This window comes from Botrytis byssoidea (assembly GCF_014898295.1).
Source record: "Botrytis byssoidea strain MUCL 94 chromosome Unknown BBYS_044, whole genome shotgun sequence".
Taxonomy (NCBI): domain Eukaryota; kingdom Fungi; phylum Ascomycota; class Leotiomycetes; order Helotiales; family Sclerotiniaceae; genus Botrytis; species Botrytis byssoidea.
This window is the reverse complement of record NW_024065885.1, coordinates 25,433-44,440: the sequence shown is the minus strand read 5'-3', so window position 1 is coordinate 44,440 and position 19,008 is coordinate 25,433. Positions and strand designations below refer to the sequence as shown.

At 43.5% G+C, this 19,008-nt stretch overlaps 8 protein-coding genes across 8 annotated transcripts; 6 read left to right on the top strand and 2 right to left on the bottom strand.

Moving 5' to 3' along the window:
- Positions 1-1,152: 1,152 nt before the first annotated feature.
- On the top strand, positions 1,153-1,650 carry EAE97_011899 (uncharacterized protein; the record flags this gene model as incomplete). The annotated part of the gene is made up of 1 exon (XM_038882413.1): positions 1,153-1,650. One exon carries the CDS (start codon positions 1,153-1,155, stop codon positions 1,648-1,650), a length of 498 nt encoding a protein of 165 aa, XP_038726713.1.
- Positions 1,651-2,235: 585 nt separating this feature from the next.
- On the top strand, positions 2,236-3,817 carry EAE97_011898 (uncharacterized protein; the record flags this gene model as incomplete). The annotated part of the gene is made up of 3 exons (XM_038882412.1): positions 2,236-2,385; positions 2,436-2,675; positions 2,735-3,817. The coding sequence occupies 3 exons, from the start codon at positions 2,236-2,238 to the stop codon at positions 3,815-3,817; spliced, it is 1,473 nt and encodes a 490-aa protein (XP_038726712.1).
- Positions 3,818-4,461: 644 nt separating this feature from the next.
- EAE97_011897 (uncharacterized protein) lies at positions 4,462-5,068 on the bottom strand (the record flags this gene model as incomplete). Its single annotated transcript, XM_038882411.1, has 2 exons — positions 4,462-5,007; positions 5,033-5,068. 2 exons carry the CDS (start codon positions 5,066-5,068, stop codon positions 4,462-4,464), a joined length of 582 nt encoding a protein of 193 aa, XP_038726711.1.
- A 496-nt stretch (positions 5,069-5,564) lies between these two features.
- EAE97_011896 (uncharacterized protein) lies at positions 5,565-8,002 on the bottom strand (the record flags this gene model as incomplete). Its single annotated transcript, XM_038882410.1, has 2 exons — positions 7,317-8,002; positions 5,565-7,292 (listed from the first exon to the last, which is right to left on the bottom strand). Exons 1-2 carry the CDS (start codon positions 7,443-7,445, stop codon positions 5,565-5,567), a joined length of 1,857 nt encoding a protein of 618 aa, XP_038726710.1. The 5' UTR covers positions 7,446-8,002.
- A 1,066-nt stretch (positions 8,003-9,068) lies between these two features.
- EAE97_011895 (uncharacterized protein) lies at positions 9,069-10,559 on the top strand (the record flags this gene model as incomplete). The annotated part of the gene is made up of 9 exons (XM_038882409.1): positions 9,069-9,131; positions 9,196-9,277; positions 9,341-9,363; positions 9,420-9,438; positions 9,499-9,586; positions 9,723-9,760; positions 9,810-9,870; positions 9,919-10,470; positions 10,517-10,559. The coding sequence occupies 9 exons, from the start codon at positions 9,069-9,071 to the stop codon at positions 10,557-10,559; spliced, it is 969 nt and encodes a 322-aa protein (XP_038726709.1).
- A 2,216-nt stretch (positions 10,560-12,775) lies between these two features.
- Positions 12,776-13,753, top strand: EAE97_011894 (uncharacterized protein; the record flags this gene model as incomplete). The annotated part of the gene is made up of 3 exons (XM_038882408.1): positions 12,776-12,908; positions 12,961-13,431; positions 13,488-13,753. The coding sequence occupies 3 exons, from the start codon at positions 12,776-12,778 to the stop codon at positions 13,751-13,753; spliced, it is 870 nt and encodes a 289-aa protein (XP_038726708.1).
- Positions 13,754-14,283: 530 nt separating this feature from the next.
- EAE97_011893 (uncharacterized protein) lies at positions 14,284-15,468 on the top strand (the record flags this gene model as incomplete). The annotated part of the gene is made up of 2 exons (XM_038882407.1): positions 14,284-14,568; positions 14,626-15,468. 2 exons carry the CDS (start codon positions 14,284-14,286, stop codon positions 15,466-15,468), a joined length of 1,128 nt encoding a protein of 375 aa, XP_038726707.1.
- A 504-nt stretch (positions 15,469-15,972) lies between these two features.
- Positions 15,973-17,849, top strand: EAE97_011892 (uncharacterized protein; the record flags this gene model as incomplete). Its single annotated transcript, XM_038882406.1, has 7 exons — positions 15,973-16,071; positions 16,129-16,213; positions 16,274-16,293; positions 16,348-16,383; positions 16,437-16,598; positions 16,646-16,971; positions 17,024-17,849. 7 exons carry the CDS (start codon positions 15,973-15,975, stop codon positions 17,847-17,849), a joined length of 1,554 nt encoding a protein of 517 aa, XP_038726706.1.
- Between the last annotated feature and the right edge of the window lie 1,159 nt (positions 17,850-19,008).

Sequence of the window (19,008 nt, the reverse complement as noted above, 5' to 3'; positions counted from 1 at the left end):
AATAAAAGTACAAAACATGATAGTTTTATGATGGGCAAATTGTGGTATTTGTTTTTCTTTTGGGCATAGAATTAGCCCTTCATGTACAAGTGGTGACTACACCGGGTAAAATAGAGTGTGACCTCAAGTGCTGCCACAATGGACCTTTTGCCGCATTTGGCTCGGCATGAACATTCAGAAATAAATTTCAATTGGCTAAAGATGCATTACTGGAGGTAAAATTGTTAATGCGGGGTAAGCCTTGTGTTAGAGGATGTATGGAGTGAGACGGGTTCCCCTCGTGTTAACAAACAGCATACCTTTCGATGCATTTATCGATGAGTTGTGCATAGTTTTCCGCTGATGAATGACACTTTTATGTTGATCAATCTGACATAGACTGCAGGCCGCTCTTTTATTTAGCCCAAAGTTACATTTGGCCAAGAACTCGATTCTCAGATAGGTTGCTGCTTCGAGCTCCTGAGACCGTTGAAAGAGCAGGCATAAGAATTGTTTATTGTTCAACAATTCGCTTCCAATTCTGCGAGATTTAAACATCAAGTGATTGGCCCATCCTTATATTGGCATGCGCGATGATGAAGTCGATGAAAGCGTCTGAATAAAATCTGTTTCATCAATTTGAGCGATTAATCTTACGTTTGAACGGTCCGGGTGAGATGTAAAGATGTGTCATAGCATTTAAGGTTGGCTGGTCTGGCAATCTGGGGTCGAACATCGAAACGCCCTACAAAGTCGCACTGAAAAATGGGTACTCGCGGCTACCGACAAGAGAGAAGCCAATGCGGCCGCCATTGACGCGCGGAATTGTTGAAACATAAACAAATAGCGGTTAACGCTAGAATCTTTGTTCTAGCATGGAAGAAGCCTAGACCTTACAGAAGGCTTCTGAATCTCATTCGACCACTAGCCAGTAACTAAAAAAGGCTCAAATCATGCGAGGTGACGCTGGGGCTGTAGAAGGTACAAAACTGAAGTTTTTGTTCAGCGCTATGGTCGCGACGGGTCCAGTCCATATGTTGGTAAACGCTGTTTGTCCTGCGGCGGTAAAAATGTGTATAAAGAAATAATGAGATGGTATCACGAAATTCTCGATTCATTCGCATTTACCAATAATTTCATTTAGACTCATCACTTGAGAGTCATTATACTACAATGGATTCTCCACGAGTGCTCCAAACCCGCAACTCAAACATCACCTACCAAATTGTGAAGAAGAACCGACCATCTGCCCCATCCTCAACATCATCAAAGAGAGGTAGCTCAAAATCAAAACCTAAACCGCTCGAGAATCTCGAAGCAGCAGACAAGTTGCCCTCAAATACCGGCTTGTTCTCACCAGCTTCATCAGACGAAAACCTCTCCACCAATGATTCGGATATCGAGGACAGCGATGAAGAATTAATGGAAGTTACCTTGCAACCACAGTTGAGAGCCCACAATCTCGACTTCTATAAGGATAAGATGGAGGACTTGGCCAAGACGTACAGGGAAATCATAGATCGACGTTCTTCCCCAGAAGCACAGCAAGCAAGCCCCTACATGTCTCGACCCTCCTCTTCCTCAACTTCCTCATCAAAAAGACATAATCGACGATCTCAAGATGATATTAGTAATGCAAATCTCTTACTTCTTCTCCGTATGGTGGAATGATACTTGATCAATGTATATTATTGAAGGGATATATAAATGTAGAGGGGAGAGGAGAGGGATGAATGTGGTTTTGCTGCTTGAGCTCCCTGAAGCTCCAAAGCTCCAAGCTTCACATCGTGATGCCCTCGCCCTCGCCCTCACCCAATGTTGGATGGTGGGGCTAGATGCACTAGTCCTATTATAGACAGAGCCACGATAAGGCGGTGGCAGAAAATATTTCAGGGTCAAGAAAGATGACGGTAGAAATCTGTAAAATAGAAAAGAGCAATGACATATAAAAATGTATATATTGGCAGAATTTACGCCCTTAAAATGCAGTTGTTGCAGGAATTCTATATTAATTGACAATAAATTTAGGTAAAAATTCTATTTCCATGGGGACTTACTCCGTAGTAAACTTTTTATCCTTGCATTGCATGATTAGCTCCGATAACGCTTAGATTGTTGACTCTCCCTGGTATCTTTTTTGGTCCTTTGATACATACCTAGTATATATATTTTCAGTTCGACTCATCATTGTTGCTGGGAGTCAGATATAATTTTCAGCACAACGTTCTCTTTTTCTCCCTCTTTGCATAACTCACAATGGCTCTTCGATTGTCCGCGAAAAGAGTGACAGCTGCTTTGAAAGCTGGAAATGTATCACCCGTTATCAATGGCTACATAAAAAGAAGTGCCTCACAAGCAATGGCCTATGCTACAAATGTAAGGGATGAACCTAAGCACATTATTGATGTATTTCTTGATGTGCCACTTGTTTCACGATTTCCTAACACGATATCTAGAGTGAGGCCAACATATCGCATCCAGATCCTTCACCAAATTCGCAAACAGCACATCTCATTGGAGAACAAGCTCCATATATGGTTGCCACCTATGTCCGACCACCACCAATGTTTGTGAAGGGAGCCGGATGTCATCTTTGGGATGTGGAAAACAGGAAATATTTGGATTTCACAGCGGGTATAGCAGTCAATGCTCTAGGACACTGCGATCCAGAAATCGCAAAGATAATGTTAGAACAGGTAAATTCTGCCCTTCACTCTCCTTCAAGTGACTCATCTGACTCCTCACACTACATCAGGGAACCACTCTTATGCATACTTCCAACTTGTATCATAATCCATGGACCGGGGCTCTCTCTAAACTTCTCATTGAGAAGACTCTCGAATCCAATTCAATGCACGATGCCCAAGCTGTCTTCATTTGCAACTCGGGCAGTGAAGCTAATGAAGCTGCCATAAAGTTCGCCAGAAAGACCGGAAAGGTCGTTGATCCATCAGGAGACAAATATGAAGTCGTTTCATTTCAAAACTCTTTCCATGGTCGAACCATGGGGTCATTGTCTGCCACGCCAAACCCAAAATATCAGAAGCCATTTTCACCAATGTTACCTGGATTCAAATATGGAACATATAATGATGTGGAAGCTATCAAGGACTTGGTTACGGAGAAGACCTGTGGTGTTATAGTAGAGCCAATTCAAGGAGAGGGTGGCGTTATCGTGGCCACCGAAGAATTCCTTACCGCACTCGCAGCTCGTTGTCGTGAGGTTGGTGCAGTCCTCATCTATGATGAAATTCAATGTGGACTTTCACGAACTGGAACCTTCTGGGCCCATGCTTCATTGCCAAAATCAGCTCATCCAGATATCATTACCACTGCCAAGGCACTCGGAAATGGTTTCCCCATTGGAGCAACAATTGTCAATAAGAATGTAACGGAGAAGATCAAGGTTGGTGATCACGGAACCACATTTGGTGGAAATCCACTAGGATCCAGGATAGCTCATTACATTGTCTCTCGACTTTCTGACGCATCTTTGCAAAAAGATGTTCTCAAGAAGTCAGAAATATTTAAGAAGCATTTCCAAGCCTTACAATCCAAGTACCCAGAACTGGTCAAAGAAATCAGGGGCAAAGGATTGCACTTGGGATTACAACTTAGTCAAGACCCCACACCTATCGTCACAGCTGCTAGAGAGAGAGGTTTATTGATTATCACTGCTGGAACCAACACTTTGAGATTCGTACCAAGTTTGAATATCACCGAGCAAGAAATCGAAGAGGGGTTCAGCATTTTAGCTGAAGCAATGAGGATCGTTACTTCTCCAGTAGAGGAGCCACAAGGAGCTCAGATTCATGGCGAAGTAGATTCGCCAAATTAATGTATTGAAAGTTTATGGTACCCAAGTGGATTGCTTGCATGCGGCATAGAACGGCGTTTAGTGGCGTTGAGCGTATACAAAATGGGTTAGAATGCTTGATATATACCTATCGATAGCATTTTCTTGCAATGTAATTATATTAATTAAATGCGAGTATATATCAGTCTCATTAAATGGACTTTTATGACTTTGACACTTTCACTAGCCGTGGTGAACAATCTCTGCTGTGATCTCATTGTGAAGCTCATCATGTTATTTAGCTTTCATAAATTGCGGCCGGCATTTATTGCCAGATAGATAGCTCATCTCTTGTTTTGTACCATGGTGAAGGTTACCTAGGTATTTGTATGAGAAATTTTACAGGAACCTTATATCTAGAACTTTGCTATGAATAAATCGTGGGATTGACCAGCTAATGCTGTTATAATCAATCCTCTCTGTTCGACGAGAATACAAGACTTGCTCCTACCAATCTCCGTCATTGATTTCACAATACCTAGAGTTCTTATTATCGCAACAATAAAGTGCGTTGGCTAGCAAAGAGTCGATGTTAACTCTCTCCAGATCAATCAAAATTTCTCTCTCGCAACCTTCAATCTGCAACTCACCACAACCAACCACAACCAATCTCTCCTAGTCTATCCTCAAAGCTTCCTACAAGGCCTCCGCATAACCGTCAAAACTTCCACCAGCTCCTCGTCAAACCCTTTCCACTCCTCGCTCTTCGAATGTTCTTCTTTATATGGCGTACCTTCCTCATTCCGAATCTTTTCAAACCCATGCTCGGTATATAGAGCAACACCTGTACGCGAACCTTCCACATGGCAATCTAATCCGAGTTCATCCACTTTTCGAATAACCCACGAGGGGATCAAATTACCGATTCCGAGATGGCGGTGAGAAGGGAGGGTGAGGATTACTTGAGCGGCGGGATTTGGGTGGGTTCGTTTTTCATTTTTGTTCATTCGCTTCTCTTCATATAGCAAGATGGAACACCCAACGTCCAATTCTTTCAAACACCAACGTAGAATTAAGAACACAAGAATAGCACGATGCGCACCCCTCCCTCTCCCCTTTATCTTCCTCCAAATCTCAAAAATCCCCTTTGCACGCCTAGGTATCCTCTGTTCTTCGCGAACAATATCTTGTTTGACTAATCCGACACTACAATTCGAACTGCGGGTATTTATCTAGGTTATCTTATCTAGATTTAACTTGCTTGGCATGGTTAGTGGGTAAATGTTGGGACATTGTAGATGTTTTTATCTTTTAATGGCCTTGGTCTTTGATTTTGTCGTCTGTTGTTGTCGTCGCCGGTGGTGGTGGGCAGCTCTAGCTATGTATTGAGATTGTTGCGTTGGGTTGGGAGGTGAGATTTAGATATTGGGGATACTTAGGTATAGTAATACATTGTACAGTGTGGTAGTAGTGTAGGTACTTAGTTTGCTATTGATAAATCACTATGAGGAATGTGCTATACATAGAGTCGGGGTTTATAGCATATCATTAGTTCTTGACTCTTTCACGAGAAACGTGATGCGTAATGTATCAAGTTAGAAATTATAAAAATTTACCCTGATGTAAACACCGTACCGTTTCCCATTTCCATTAGTGCACTGATACTTTGCCCAAGTTCCCTTGTGTCCAAGGCTTATTTCATCAATCATTAGAGTACATATAATCATAACCCACTGACAGCCAGGAATCCAATATCTCGAGCCCATCTCCAAAGCGAATCACTCAAAAACTAGGCCTCCTCCCAACTCAACAATTGCAATGTCGGAGCATCCAACCAAACTCTGACTCTTTCCCTCGCTCCATACCTCGAGATTTCCTGTTCCCTCCTCCCCGCATGCGGTACCTCGCTTGCCCTTCCCACAACCACATACCTACCATTCCCCTCCTTTCCAGTAGCATCCCATCTCAATATTAGTATCGTATCACTATCATCAATTTGACACATCAGATCACCTGTGGTTGCATTATGCGGCACGTAGTGCAGTAAATTTTCACTCGAGATAGAGATGCGCACGCGAGTTTTACTATCTGTTCCTCCAATAATTGGAGTCCAATCGAGGCCTTTACGAAACGTGATATCGAGATCGCGCCATTTTATCGCTTGCTGTATTTTGCTACTTGCGAAACCTAAAAGTTTGTTTCCGAGGTTGGAAGAACTTGAAGATGGTTTGTCGCTTGGGCTGGAGATGTTGTTTGTGATGGGCGAGTGGAGTTCGATATATGAGTTACCCTTTGGAATTGCGCGGCTGTATTTGGCATGGCCGATGTGGGAGAGCCGGTACGTGTCCAGATTTTTTGTGAATCCTAATGCGTTCATTTTTTCATGGATTTGAGCCACTTCTGCTATAATCGTTTCGTGGCCTTGATGAGGCAGGACCCATTCTGTGAGTGGTAGATCGTCGGATGCGGGACTCAACCATGAGATGGTACCTTCTAGAGTGCCGTTGAATTTCAGTGTGGCTTTGGCTGTAGAATTTAGCATTTTCCGTTGCAAGTATTCATCTGGTTTTGGCGCCTTTAGAAGCCTATGTAGCGCCGCGGTCGTATGCCTAGCTGTGTAAAACAGTGGTGATTGATGCTCAGAAAAATGATGGTTCAGAACCCTTGAGCATATCTCGAGAACTGAGATTCCATAATCGACCGGTATTTCTCGTTTACAGCAGTCATGGGTAAGACTATGCAGTCCAAAAACTTTATCACGAATATCTTCGCATTGTGCTTCGCTGTATGTAAAGAGAAGCTCAAGAAGTGGATGTGCGCGCTCCCCGTGCGTTTGTCTCTCCTTCCTTTGCCGATGTAACCGGCATGGGATACTATCCTTGATCTTACAGACCAATCTGTATACTTTCTTGTCTCGAATAGTCAACCAATGTTCAGAGATTTGGTCTAGATTATCACAACATCGAGCAAGATCTTTCCATTCGAAATTATATTCACCGCACTGAACCAATATTTCTTTGGCCAGAGTTAACTCTTGGATGATCCAGAGTCGTTTCCAGTATGGGCGATAGAACAATCGACATAATGATTCCAGGGAGCGACTTGGGCTTGTAGGCAAGAGCGCATAGGGCAGTCCTGTGGTAGGTAATTTTTGGTCTGATCGTCTACCTGACCGACTGAGAGCTTGAAGAGTCCTGATCGCAATGGATGGAACGAATTCCGTCGTATCGACATTGTGAGCGGAAGAAAACTCTACCCCTTCATCAACGCCTATCCAACAAATCACTCTTGTCGCTTGTTCATAAATCTTGCTCATCTGCCCCACTTGATGGTTTCGCTCAAATGTATCATGTTGATTGATACAGAGTGCGTCTACCCAAAGGATTCGTTCTGTATATTCGTTCCTTAATTGATTAAGCGCGGACCAAAGATTGGCTCGAACTAAACATTTCTGCCCATTAATAAAGATCATCCGGCGATCTCGTGGTGAACCCCATTCATACGACAAAGCTTCATACTGAGGCCTGTCAGTAAAACTTACACATCTCAATTCGCATTCAATATGCACGTTTAAGGTGTGATCTGATTCCATGCAAAATTTTGGAAGGAGATGTACGACTCGTATTTGGTATTCATCAATCGTCAAAGACCTGTACATGGAAGCATCCATCCTGACATTTTCCTTGTTGCCAAGATTCAATTAAACAGTCGATGGTATTGTCCACATACGTGGTTGTGGGTGAAGTTGCTCATATTGATTGAGAATGAGGCGAACTCAGAGGATACAAGACGGGAAGCAATCAGCATGGTGGCGCTTTACCGTAAATTGATTGATCGAAGCTGACGGTCCTGCCTACAATCGGGGCTCGAATCCTGACGCTTGCCGACTCGAACATGAGATGATGGATTTTGTGTAGAATATCATTCGTGTTGGGAGATGAAGAATAAACCACATACGCATTCTCATTCAGGCTTTCATTCTTTATCAACAGTTTTTATGATGGGTATACTCCGTCCGTACCTTCTGGAAGAATTTCATCGTACAGTAATCCGATAGATTAGCTTTACCTTCATTGAGTTAACCATAGTGGATTAGACGATTTTAATGCGATCAATGCGATTAAATAAATGAAATGAAATTGACAGCATTTAAATTTTGGGTGTGTGTGGCTCTGATGATGCATTTGCATCTAGGTATTCAGAAGGAAGGTCTAGCGATTGAAGCCCCTGATAAGCCTCATCTGACAGGGTGATTCTACTTGAGTAAAGTTAGACAGTTGAAGGCTGCATATGTTCGACGACATGCAAGATTTATTAGAGCCTCCTTCGTTCTGCTTCGTATGTATGTATACACATATGGATACACCTTTGAGCATGGCGAGCATGGCTGATCAAGTTCTGCTATGTTACATTAGCCATAGTATTAGCCCTAGCATTAGCTAGGTACATATCTTTGTTAGGTGATATATAATAGATTCCACTTTTAGATGCCTAACTTAAGTCGCTTAACGTTACATGTACAAGTTTTACGACATGTATTAGAACTTCGAGCCTCCACAACTCATATAGTGTTGAGTGTGCTATGGCACCTAGTGGGCTGGTGGGCGGGTGGGCTGAATTTACATACCGGTACAATATCGTAATTCATCGCCAAACATTTCTCAAGGCTACAATCTGATCGGTTACGAACAACTACTTGGTCCAGTAATGTATCTAGAATGTCTAGACTGTCTCTACATGACTAGTTTATATCCCCAAAGATTCGAATAACGAATCTCTCAAAAAACGAAAATTGACCATTTTGAATCGAGCGTCCGTTGTGCCCACGCTAAGTACCGAATTTGAACCATGGGGTACAAGGAAATACATCCCCGGAACCAGGGGTTAAGGGAAGTTACGTCTCTTCATAGGCGGCACAAATATTGATTGAAATACAGCACAGTACCGATGCTCGATCTTATTTGCATTGCGAACTGTGGTCAGTACCGTTGCCAGTCTTACATATTTTTATCGGTAGCGTTCCAGAACCACAAAAGCTTCAAACTCTATTTTTGTTGCGCGTGCAAAGTGGGAGTAAGAGAAATTAGAATTCGATATTTTCATTTTGGGGATCTTCATCGCTTGCTCCAATCGTTAGAAAATTGACATGAAATCCCACCTTTGATAAACATCGTTAACTTCTTAAACTCTTGCATCCACAATATCATTCATATATATCAAGTGTTTCCTCGAAAAAGTTACTTCTGCACGCCGTTTTAGTCATCGATACAAAGTATATACGAAGTTCGCCATCATGTTCGGGTTTGATATTGTGGTTACAGAAACGACGGCCGTTGAGCTAGAAGTTGATCCCGCAGTTCGTGGCCTCCGGATTTATTCAACTACATAAGATATATGCAGGACATACTAATGCTTTCAAGGTTGCCGATACATATTTCTCCGATAGTGAAGAAGAATATGGCCCGGAAACGACGAGAACATTTCACGAAGATAAAGATAAAAGTAAGTCCTCTGTCTCATCCTCCGCACATAGCACGATGCAGGATATTAACTTAACTCTCGTAGAATATAAATTTCCTATCGATAAGGTAAGAGTTGTGCTCCAACTCGAGAAATGCCCTGGCTGAAAGATGTACTTTGCTAGTTCGAACAAGATAGGTTAGGTCAGTAGATTCTAATCATATGTGTGTTTGTTTTGTTGTGCAGAAGCTCACTTTGGCCAGATCTTCAGCACCAGTTGCTGAAAGTTATGATGGATGGAAAAATATACTTGCCACCTTTGAACCCAGAAGAGGTGAAGCATGTCCTAGAGTCAGTAAAGCTCTTCATTTTTTAGTCCCGTGATCCCCATCACTCAGCCTTATATTGTGCCTTACCACACTCAGATACATCATTGGAGGGTTCTTCATCTTAAAGCTGTCAGTTACAGTTACTAACCTCTGCTTAGTGTTGGGACTGGACATGGGATATGGGCAGTTGAATTTGGTAAGTAATGTCAAGCTTGATCGTCCGAATGCAACCCTAACCAAAACAGCTACTGAGTTCCCAAATACGCAAGTTATTGGAACCGACCTTAGCCCTTCGACACGTGAAAAGTAAGCTCATTCTTCAATATTAGTGAGCTTTGGCTAAGTATTGAACAGTACACCCGAAAACTGCAAATTTGTCGTTGCTGATGCTGAGGAAGCATGGGACTTTCCACACAAATTTGATCTCGTCCACATGCGTGATCTGATGATGTGTTTCAGTGACCAGAAAGAGGTCTTCAGAATGGCTTACAATGCCCTTGAGCCTGGCGGTTATTTCCAGATTCTCGATGCAAAACTCCCGCTAGCTTCCATTGACGACTCAATGGAAAGTAGTGGAATTGCCAGATGGTTCGAAGCATGTGTTGACGCGGGCGAGGCTGGCAGCAGACCTTGGACTAATATCCCAAAATACATGGAATGGCTGGAAGATATTGGGTTCGAAGAGGTAACAGAGACAGTCTACCACAATCCGATAAATGATTGGGCGATAGGGGCAAAAGAGAAGCAAATCGGTGCAATGATGCAAAAGGACATAAAGCGATGGTTGTATTCAACCACACGGACTGTAGTAGAGGGATCGAATATGAATGAGGAAGAGGTCAAGGAATTACTTCTCAAAGCAAAGGAATCTGGGAGGAACAGGAATATTCACGCATATATTCCTATGTAAGTTCTGATCATCACATAAATCATGCCATGCTAACCTTTGCAGTTATGTTGTATGGGGTAGAAAGCCCTTTCCGAGCGAATCTTGAACGATCGCAGGATTTCTTTCCGGGGGAACTAGACCATGGGTGGGGATTTTCAAAAGCGCATGAAGAATGATTATTCTTCATACTTATTTATACCAGCACTAGAATATTCAATTGGTTCTACATTACGATACCAAAAATACACTATTTATTTATTAGCTTCTGTTTCTCTACGTCAGATTGATCTTTCGTGTCCTGTTTGACAGAATTGCCGCGATGTGTATCATCGTACGACGGTTGTGTCACTAACGCGTCGACGGTGATACCAACTGAGGACGTTGTGGGTGATCTATCCTTCCAATACAACCTCGTTTGACCGAAATCGAAATCATTGAAATGGGGCAACGGGCAGCAGTTGAGATTCCCAATCAGTCGGGCTAAAGCACACTTCCACGACATGCGTCAGCCATATCTAACATTATATCCAGAGCCAACAGCTGTATGAAGTTTGAACAATGCACTGCTTCAAAGTTCGGAAATCAAATAATTCACCCGCCATCTACACATCATAAATACAGCTTCAATTCCTCAGGAGATTCACTTGGATGTACTCCAAGGCACACGTCACGTGGCAATTTCCACCGCCCAGCATCGCCCAGCATTGCCAAGTTTGAATACGGGAGAACACAAAGTCAAACGAATGTTAGCAGTCTTCTGATTACCTAGAGCTTCTATAAAAGACTTCTAGAAGATGAAAGCGCGAATCCCGTCGTGTGTATAGTACTTAGCTCCCGAAGCGCAGGGCCGTGCTAATGGACGTGGACGTGGGCTCGGATCATTCAAGACTACGGAGCATTTAGGCGCTGATGACACGAGCACACGAAGGCCGAAATATCGCGATTCGAGCTCTTTGGCTTGCATCTACTTATACCATATTAGTATACTAAGTTAGATAATTGGAGCCTTCATGTGTTGTATCGAGCCAGCGCCTCTATTGCCAAAAGATCGAAGATGATGGACTTGAGTTTTGAGGAATTGCAGCTATTGATAGCGGTCTCGAAGGCGGGAGCTGGACTATTTCCAAATTTCACCTTGCAAATAAACATGCCGAAATATAAGGAGCATCGCCTTAAAAAAATGCTTCCAAATCACAACAGACGTCAGTGAGAATACCATTTCATGAAACATACCTCTTCCATTTCCTCTCTTTCTCTTTCGGTTTCGGTCTTCGCGTTTGACAAACAATCCGAGTAGTGTGTATCTGAGTAGTGTGTAGTGCGTGGTGCTTGTCATAACTTCAATTGATCGGACAACCCCACAGGATGGTGTGGGCGTTTGACCCAAACCCAGCCATTTGAAGAACCATAGAGAAGGTCTTGATACATGAAGCATTGATTAGCTTGATTATTGGATAATAGACATGGGAATGGACCCATGCACGGACTATGATCGACCCCCGCTAACTTCTATCTTTGACCCTATCGTACATGGAAAATGGAGTTTTATTTTGTTTTTATTCAGTACACGACATTGACAGTTGTATACTCTTTTCTAGTCTACAGATAGTCAATTTATGGATACCCAATGGCCAAATTATCTCGTTCACGTCGATGAAGGGGCTTTTGCAAGGTAACCGAGGTCAGATGTGCAGACTGCCATGGAAAAGCCGAGCTGAGTACATCTTGTATTATCACTTCCCCAGCAACAACATGCCATGGCTTATTGACTGGAATCTCACCTCACCATTTATCTATCAATTCATCAATTTGAAGCTGGAAGTCCGTAAACCACTTCACTATTTCGGCAGGGCGGCACAACGTCAAATCTCGGATCCGCTACATCAGCCGCAAAACCATCCAAACTTTGACACAACAAGCCGTGCTATTCTTCGCATCGCATATGTATCAGCAAGTCCAGCACGATCATCGCTGTTCGACGGACACTTTCTAATATATGCAGGAAATTATAGTCTCATTCGCAAGCTCGCTCCTCACGGACTTTGAAGAGAGCGAGATCAGATATGGAAAGTGTCAATCCTTGTGTTTGCGCATTGAGGTGACGGCTTACCTTAGGTCTGCTTTGACTTCACTTGACTTGTGTTGTTGGTATTTTTAGCTGCACAGAAATGATATATAGAGACCGTAAGTTCTCAGGAAGTAGAATCTTTATCATCATCATCTTTACTTCATTTTCTTCTGCTTTAATCTTGCAATACTCTTAATACCCATTTCATTCACGTACTTTTCTCACAAAACAAATCTTCCAAAACATCAACCAAAATGTCTGCTACAAACGGATCAAACGGAGCCACCAATGGCACTAAGGAGAAGATCGATTACACCAAGGTCCCAGGTCCTCTCGGTCTTGAGAGCGCCAGCCTGAAGGGCAAAGTTGCTTTGGTTACTGGATCAGGTACGTGATCTTACCCTTCCTTCCCAGGTTCCATTCTAACATTGCAAACCAGGTCGTGGTATCGGTGCCGAAATGGCCTGTGAGCTCGGTCGTCGCGGCGCAAAAGTTATTGTAAACTACGCCAACTCCGATGCCGCTGCTCAAGAGGTCGTCAACACTATCAAGAAGGCCGGTTCCGAGGCAGTTGCCCTACAAGGAAATGTTTCCGTCGTCTCTGATATCATCAACCTTTTTGCTCAAGCCAAGAAGCAATGGGGTAAACTCGACATTGTTTGCTCCAACTCTGGTGTCGTTACCTTCGGACATATCAAGGATGTTACTGAGGAGGAATACGACCGTGTCATGAACATCAACACCAGAGGTCAATTCTTCGTTGCCAGAGAGGCTTACAAGAACTTGGAAGTTGGAGGTCGTTTGATCATGATGGGTTCCATCACTGGTCAAGCTAAGGGTGTTCCTCAACACACTGTCTACTCTGGTTCCAAGGGTGCTATCGAGACTTTCGTCCGCTGCATGGCTATTGGTATGTTTATCTCCTGTCTCTTCTCCCACACAAGCACCGTACTAACAATCCTTTAGACTTTGGTGACAAGAAGATCACCGTCAACTGCATTGCTCCAGGTGGAATCCGTACCGATATGTACCACAAGGTCTGCCGTGAATACATTCCTAACGGCGCCAACCTCAACGACGATGAAGTCGATGAGTATGCCGCTACCTGGTCGCCACTCCACAGAGTCGGTCTCCCCATCGATATTGCCAGAGTTGTTTGCTTCTTGGCAAGTCAAGATGGTGAGTGGGTTAACGGAAAGGTCATTGGTATCGATGGTGCGGCTATGATGTAATGGGTGATTGAATGGACTTTTAGGGGAGTTTCTTGAGCTACTTTGAAGCGCTTAACTATAGTTAATTGATACGGAAAATGGAAAATAGAACTTTTATACCTTTTTTTTTAATTAAATTTGATATCACTCGCTGTTTTACGTGTTATGTGTGATTTCCAACGATGAATATTGAGTACTTATTGACTCGTCTAATAATAGATCTGGTGAAGGGAGATCGAATGTCCAAAAATCGAGGGTAATTTGCGTTCATATACGTTATTTGTCCATATAGAGGCTATTCCATCTTGCAAAGAGACACAAGTAATGCCAGAGTCTACTCGGAGAACTGGACGGTTATTCGCGGAATATTATGGGGGATGAAATGTCAGTTGTCTCTTCACTATTGGCTGGTCCTAACCAGAGAGAAATCGGCTTAACGTCGGCCCATGTATCGAGCTCTCCCCGCACAATTCCCCAGATGAACCATCAAGCTCTACTCAAAAACAAAACCACCAGTAATAAGTAAATTGGACAATGCAACTTTATTCATGATGTTATCACGGCGCATATTTCAATGCCGAAATGCTAGTTCACAGCTTCGTCAATTGCGACATCTCGCAACAGCAGTCGATCCTCTGGTAGGCGAAACAAATGGGAATCAAAAACATGGTGACAATCGTGTAAAATTGGTGGAAGTTGGACCCCGAGATGGTTTACAGAACGAGAAAACAATTATACCTTTAGCAACGAAAATCAGGTTGATTGAAAGACTTGCAAAGACGGGCTTGCAGGATATCGAAGCTGGTTCTTTCGTTGCGCCGAAATGGGTGCCACAGGTAAGTTGGGAGTCTTGAAAGTTAGATCAACAGTGACTGACTTTAGGATGTTGGCAGATGGCAGATGCGAGTGAGATTCTCGAACATGTTTTGCAAAATAATAATCGATCGACCAATCCACTCAGATACTCCTTCCTGGCACCCAATAGGAAGGGTCTTGACAAAGCCCTGAATATATTGTCTCAAAACCGAAACGCATACAATACTGCCGACGTGCCTCTTGATGATGGTCCGGAGAAACTCAAGTCGTCTCCCAATAAGCCATATATTGAGATGGCCGTTTTTGCAGCAGCAACTGAGTCATTTTCACAAAAGAACCTTAATTGTGACATCGCTACATCATTAAAACGATTTGAAGAAGTCATACAAGGTGCAAAGGCAGCTGGAATGCGAGTTCGCGCCTACATATCAGTTGTGCTAGGCTGTCCATTCGAAGGCGACAATGTAGATCCCCACCGAGTGGCGGAAATAGCGACAGAATTATTGGAAATGGGAGCGGATGAGATTGATCTCGGAGACACGACTGGAATGGGTACGGGACCTAAGACTCAGAAGCTTTTACGTACAATGCAATCAGCGGGAATACTGAACGAGGATATCGCAATGCACTTTCATGATACTTATGGACAGGCATTGATCAACACTGTTGTGAGCTTGGAGCATGGTATCAGAACTTTCGATAGTAGTGTAGGGGGGCTAGGTGGGTGTCCGTACAGTCCTGGGGCCACTGGAAACGTAGCCACAGAAGATATGGTTTACCTATTAGAGAGTATGGGGATGCAGACTGGCGTTGATTTAGATGCATTGGCTGATATTGGACAATGGATTACTGGGGAAATTGGGAAGCCGAATGCAAGTAGCGTTGGAAAGGCTGTGATTGGTGCAAGAAGTCGTAAATGATATCCATAACTAACGCGATGGATACCTTCAGAAGGGTCAGAACTGTATATGACAAATTGAGATGGATGACTGGCGTTCGGTGGGAATTGCGGAAAACGGAGCACGATCGTGAAATAGTGCATGTATAGCATAGCTAGCTGAAATGCGATTCCCGGAATGATTTGACGACCTCAAACGAATATACATAGCCTTACTGCGTACTTTGAAATGCTTTTTCACTGATTCCTTAAACCAAATCAAGAGAGAACTTGGCACTTCGACTTGCCGCCAGGAGCGAATTATCACGTGATATTGGTCAACCTTGTCGCTTATCGCAATTGCCTCGATTCAAACAAGCTAAGCTCCACTCTGAAGCATCTCAAGCTCTCCAACCTCTCAAACAAACCAAGCTCGTCATCTACGAAACTAACCAGCACAACAATCGCTGGAGCTTCTTATGAGCTGAAGCATATTCTCCAATTTTCCTTCTCACAACTCAGATAAATCGCACACCAGATCGCCACAATGGGAGATCCAAGAGAGTCGTCGTCGTACAGTGTTACGCCTCGAATCAGGTATAACACTATCGGTGGTATCAATGGTCCCTTGGTTATTTTGGAGAATGTGAGTGTGGAGGAAGATGGATAGGGGGTCTTTGAGCGTTCTCTGATAATATCGCAGGTCAAATTCCCAAGATACAATGAGATCGTTAGCTTGACGCTACCTGATGGCACACAGAGGTCAGGACAAGTGTTGGAAGCTAGAGGTATGTGGTATTTGTGCCATTGATCATGCTGAACTACTTGCTAATTCTATAAATCCACAGGTGATCGAGCAGTTGTCCAAGTACGAAATTGAGAATTCGATGTAAACCAACACTTTATACTAACCAGCGGCTAGGTTTTCGAGGGCACTCACGGTATCGATGTGAAGAAGGTATAGCAAGGCTCTACACGCAGTACCTGCGACCGTTGCTAACGCTTTGATAGTCTACTGTCGAGTTCACAGGAAAAAGTCTCAAACTCGGTGTTTCTGAGGATATGTTGGGTCGAATCTTCGATGGATCTGGAAGAGCGATTGATAAGGGACCAAAGGTGTTGGCAGAAGATTATTTGGACATCAACGGAAGTCCTATCAATCCATATTCAAGAGTAAGACGAGCAGGTTGGATTTCGCATTCTTGACTAATTTATATTAGGTATACCCCGAAGAGATGATTTCAACTGGTATCTCTGCCATCGATACGATGAACTCCATTGCTCGTGGACAAAAGATCCCTATTTTCTCTGCTTCAGGTTTACCGCATAACGAAATTGCCGCTCAAATTTGTAGACAAGCTGGTTTGGTACAGAAACAAGGTGTTACAAACAAAGGTACCCACGATGGACATGAGGAGAACTTCTCCATTGTTTTCGCAGCTATGGGTGTCAACTTGGAAACTGCGCGTTTCTTCACCCGTGATTTCGAAGAGAACGGAAGTCTTGAGCGTGTCACTCTCTTCTTGAATTTGGCTAACGATCCTACGTAAGTCCTATATCATTCTGTCACTGTAGACCACCAGACTAATGCTCCATAGGATTGAACGTATCATTACTCCTCGTCTTGCCCTTACCACCGCCGAATACTACGCCTACCAATTGGAGAAGCATTGTTTGGTTATTCTTACTGATTTGACCGCATACTGTGATGCCCTTCGTGAGGTTTCAGCTGCTCGTGAAGAAGTTCCAGGTCGTCGTGGTTACCCAGGTTACATGTACACGGATTTGTCCACCATTTATGAACGTGCTGGTCGTGTCCAGGGTCGAAACGGATCCATTACTCAAATTCCTATCTTGACTATGCCTAACGACGATATTACTCACCCTATTCCCGATTTGACTGGTTATATTACTGAGGGACAAATTTTCATCGATCGCCAATTATACAACCGTGGTATCTACCCACCTATCAACGTTTTGCCGTCACTCTCTCGTCTTATGAAGTCTGCTATCGGAGAGAAGCTCACCAGAAAGGATCATGGTGATGTTTCCAACCAGTTGTACGCTAAATATGCCATTGGTCGTGATGCAGCATCAATGAAGGCTGTCGTTGGTGAAGAGGCTTTGTCTTCAGAGGATAAGCTATCTTTGGAGTTCTTGGAGAAATTCGAGCGTACTTTCATTTCACAATCTGCCTACGAATCCAGAACCATTTATGAGTCTCTCGATCAAGCATGGAGCTTACTCCGCATTTACCCCAAGGAATTGCTCAACCGCATCCCACAAAAGGTTTTGGCCGAGTTCTACCAACGATCTGCAGCTGACCGCAAGGGCAAGGGACGTGCTAGCAACAAGGATACAACGGACAACAGTGAGGAAGGAAAGGCGAAAGATGGGCAAGAGGAGAATTTGATTGATGCATGAGCATGAATATGCTGGGCGGGAAGCTGTAGTGGAGGGTTAGTTCAGAAGTGTGTAAGAGCGTGTTTAGTCTTGTCAAATATATCTCTCGGAAATCCTTTGCTTTGAAATCGAGCGCGCTTGTGTAGATATTATAAAGAACGGAAATCGAAGTGGTGGACAACAATGAATCTTTTAGCATAATTGTCCATTTTGATACGTGTATAGCTTATGTAGAACTCACTGCAGTATTGTAACTAAAGTTCACTCGTCTCGTCCATCATTCCAATTATCACGTAAGCCAGTGTGGTACGACGCTCATGCGATACCACATCAATAACAAGTATATGAACGCATACCTGCATATCTAGGTACATGGCGCATGGAGTACAAATTGTTGGATCGCGCTGGCCTATCGGTCAGAAGATTTTCCGTGGAGAGTAGAGATCAATGATGGGTAGTTTATGCGCGCGAATAGTACAGGGTAGGAGATGCGGGGATACAAGCTTCAGGTCACTAATATACCAAACGGATATGTCAACGGAATGCTGGCCACTCAGATATACGGATGAAAGCTTCTCTCCGTATAATTTAATAATTGTTGGTAACTGGAGTGATCTGGGGTCCCCAGTATCTCGATACAAGGTTGGGGCAAACCCCGCATTCTTTATTAGTACCGAGGATGACCAGTAAGCAGTACAAAGATGGCGGGAGGAAGTTTAAACGCACCACTCACAATCTTGGAATTGGGACGTCATGGAAATTTAGAATTGGGATGAGCAGGAACGAGGAGAACGAGTCAAGCTTTTACGTGAGGATTTCCAGGTAAGCCAAGGATTGTACCTGGATTCATTTATATGGTTAAATAGGAACTTATTTATGTATCGATGATTCGGGATCCGGGGAAAGGGATTTATAGCAGCAGGCTGGGAAATTCGGAGAGAGGAAAGTATAAACGGTTAGTCCTACCTTCTGTCTATTCACCGACAAGCCTGCAGTACAAGGTGAGCGATGATACCCCCGCATCATTTGATCGGAGGAAACGGTGAATTAACGAATTGAATGAATGAAAGAGGTGGATTGTCTAGGACTAGCTTTCACTGCATGCTAGTGTTATGGATGAGTTGATGTAGGTAGATGCAGTGAGATGCATGCGGGGCAGTCGTATAGCTGGGGTATCAAT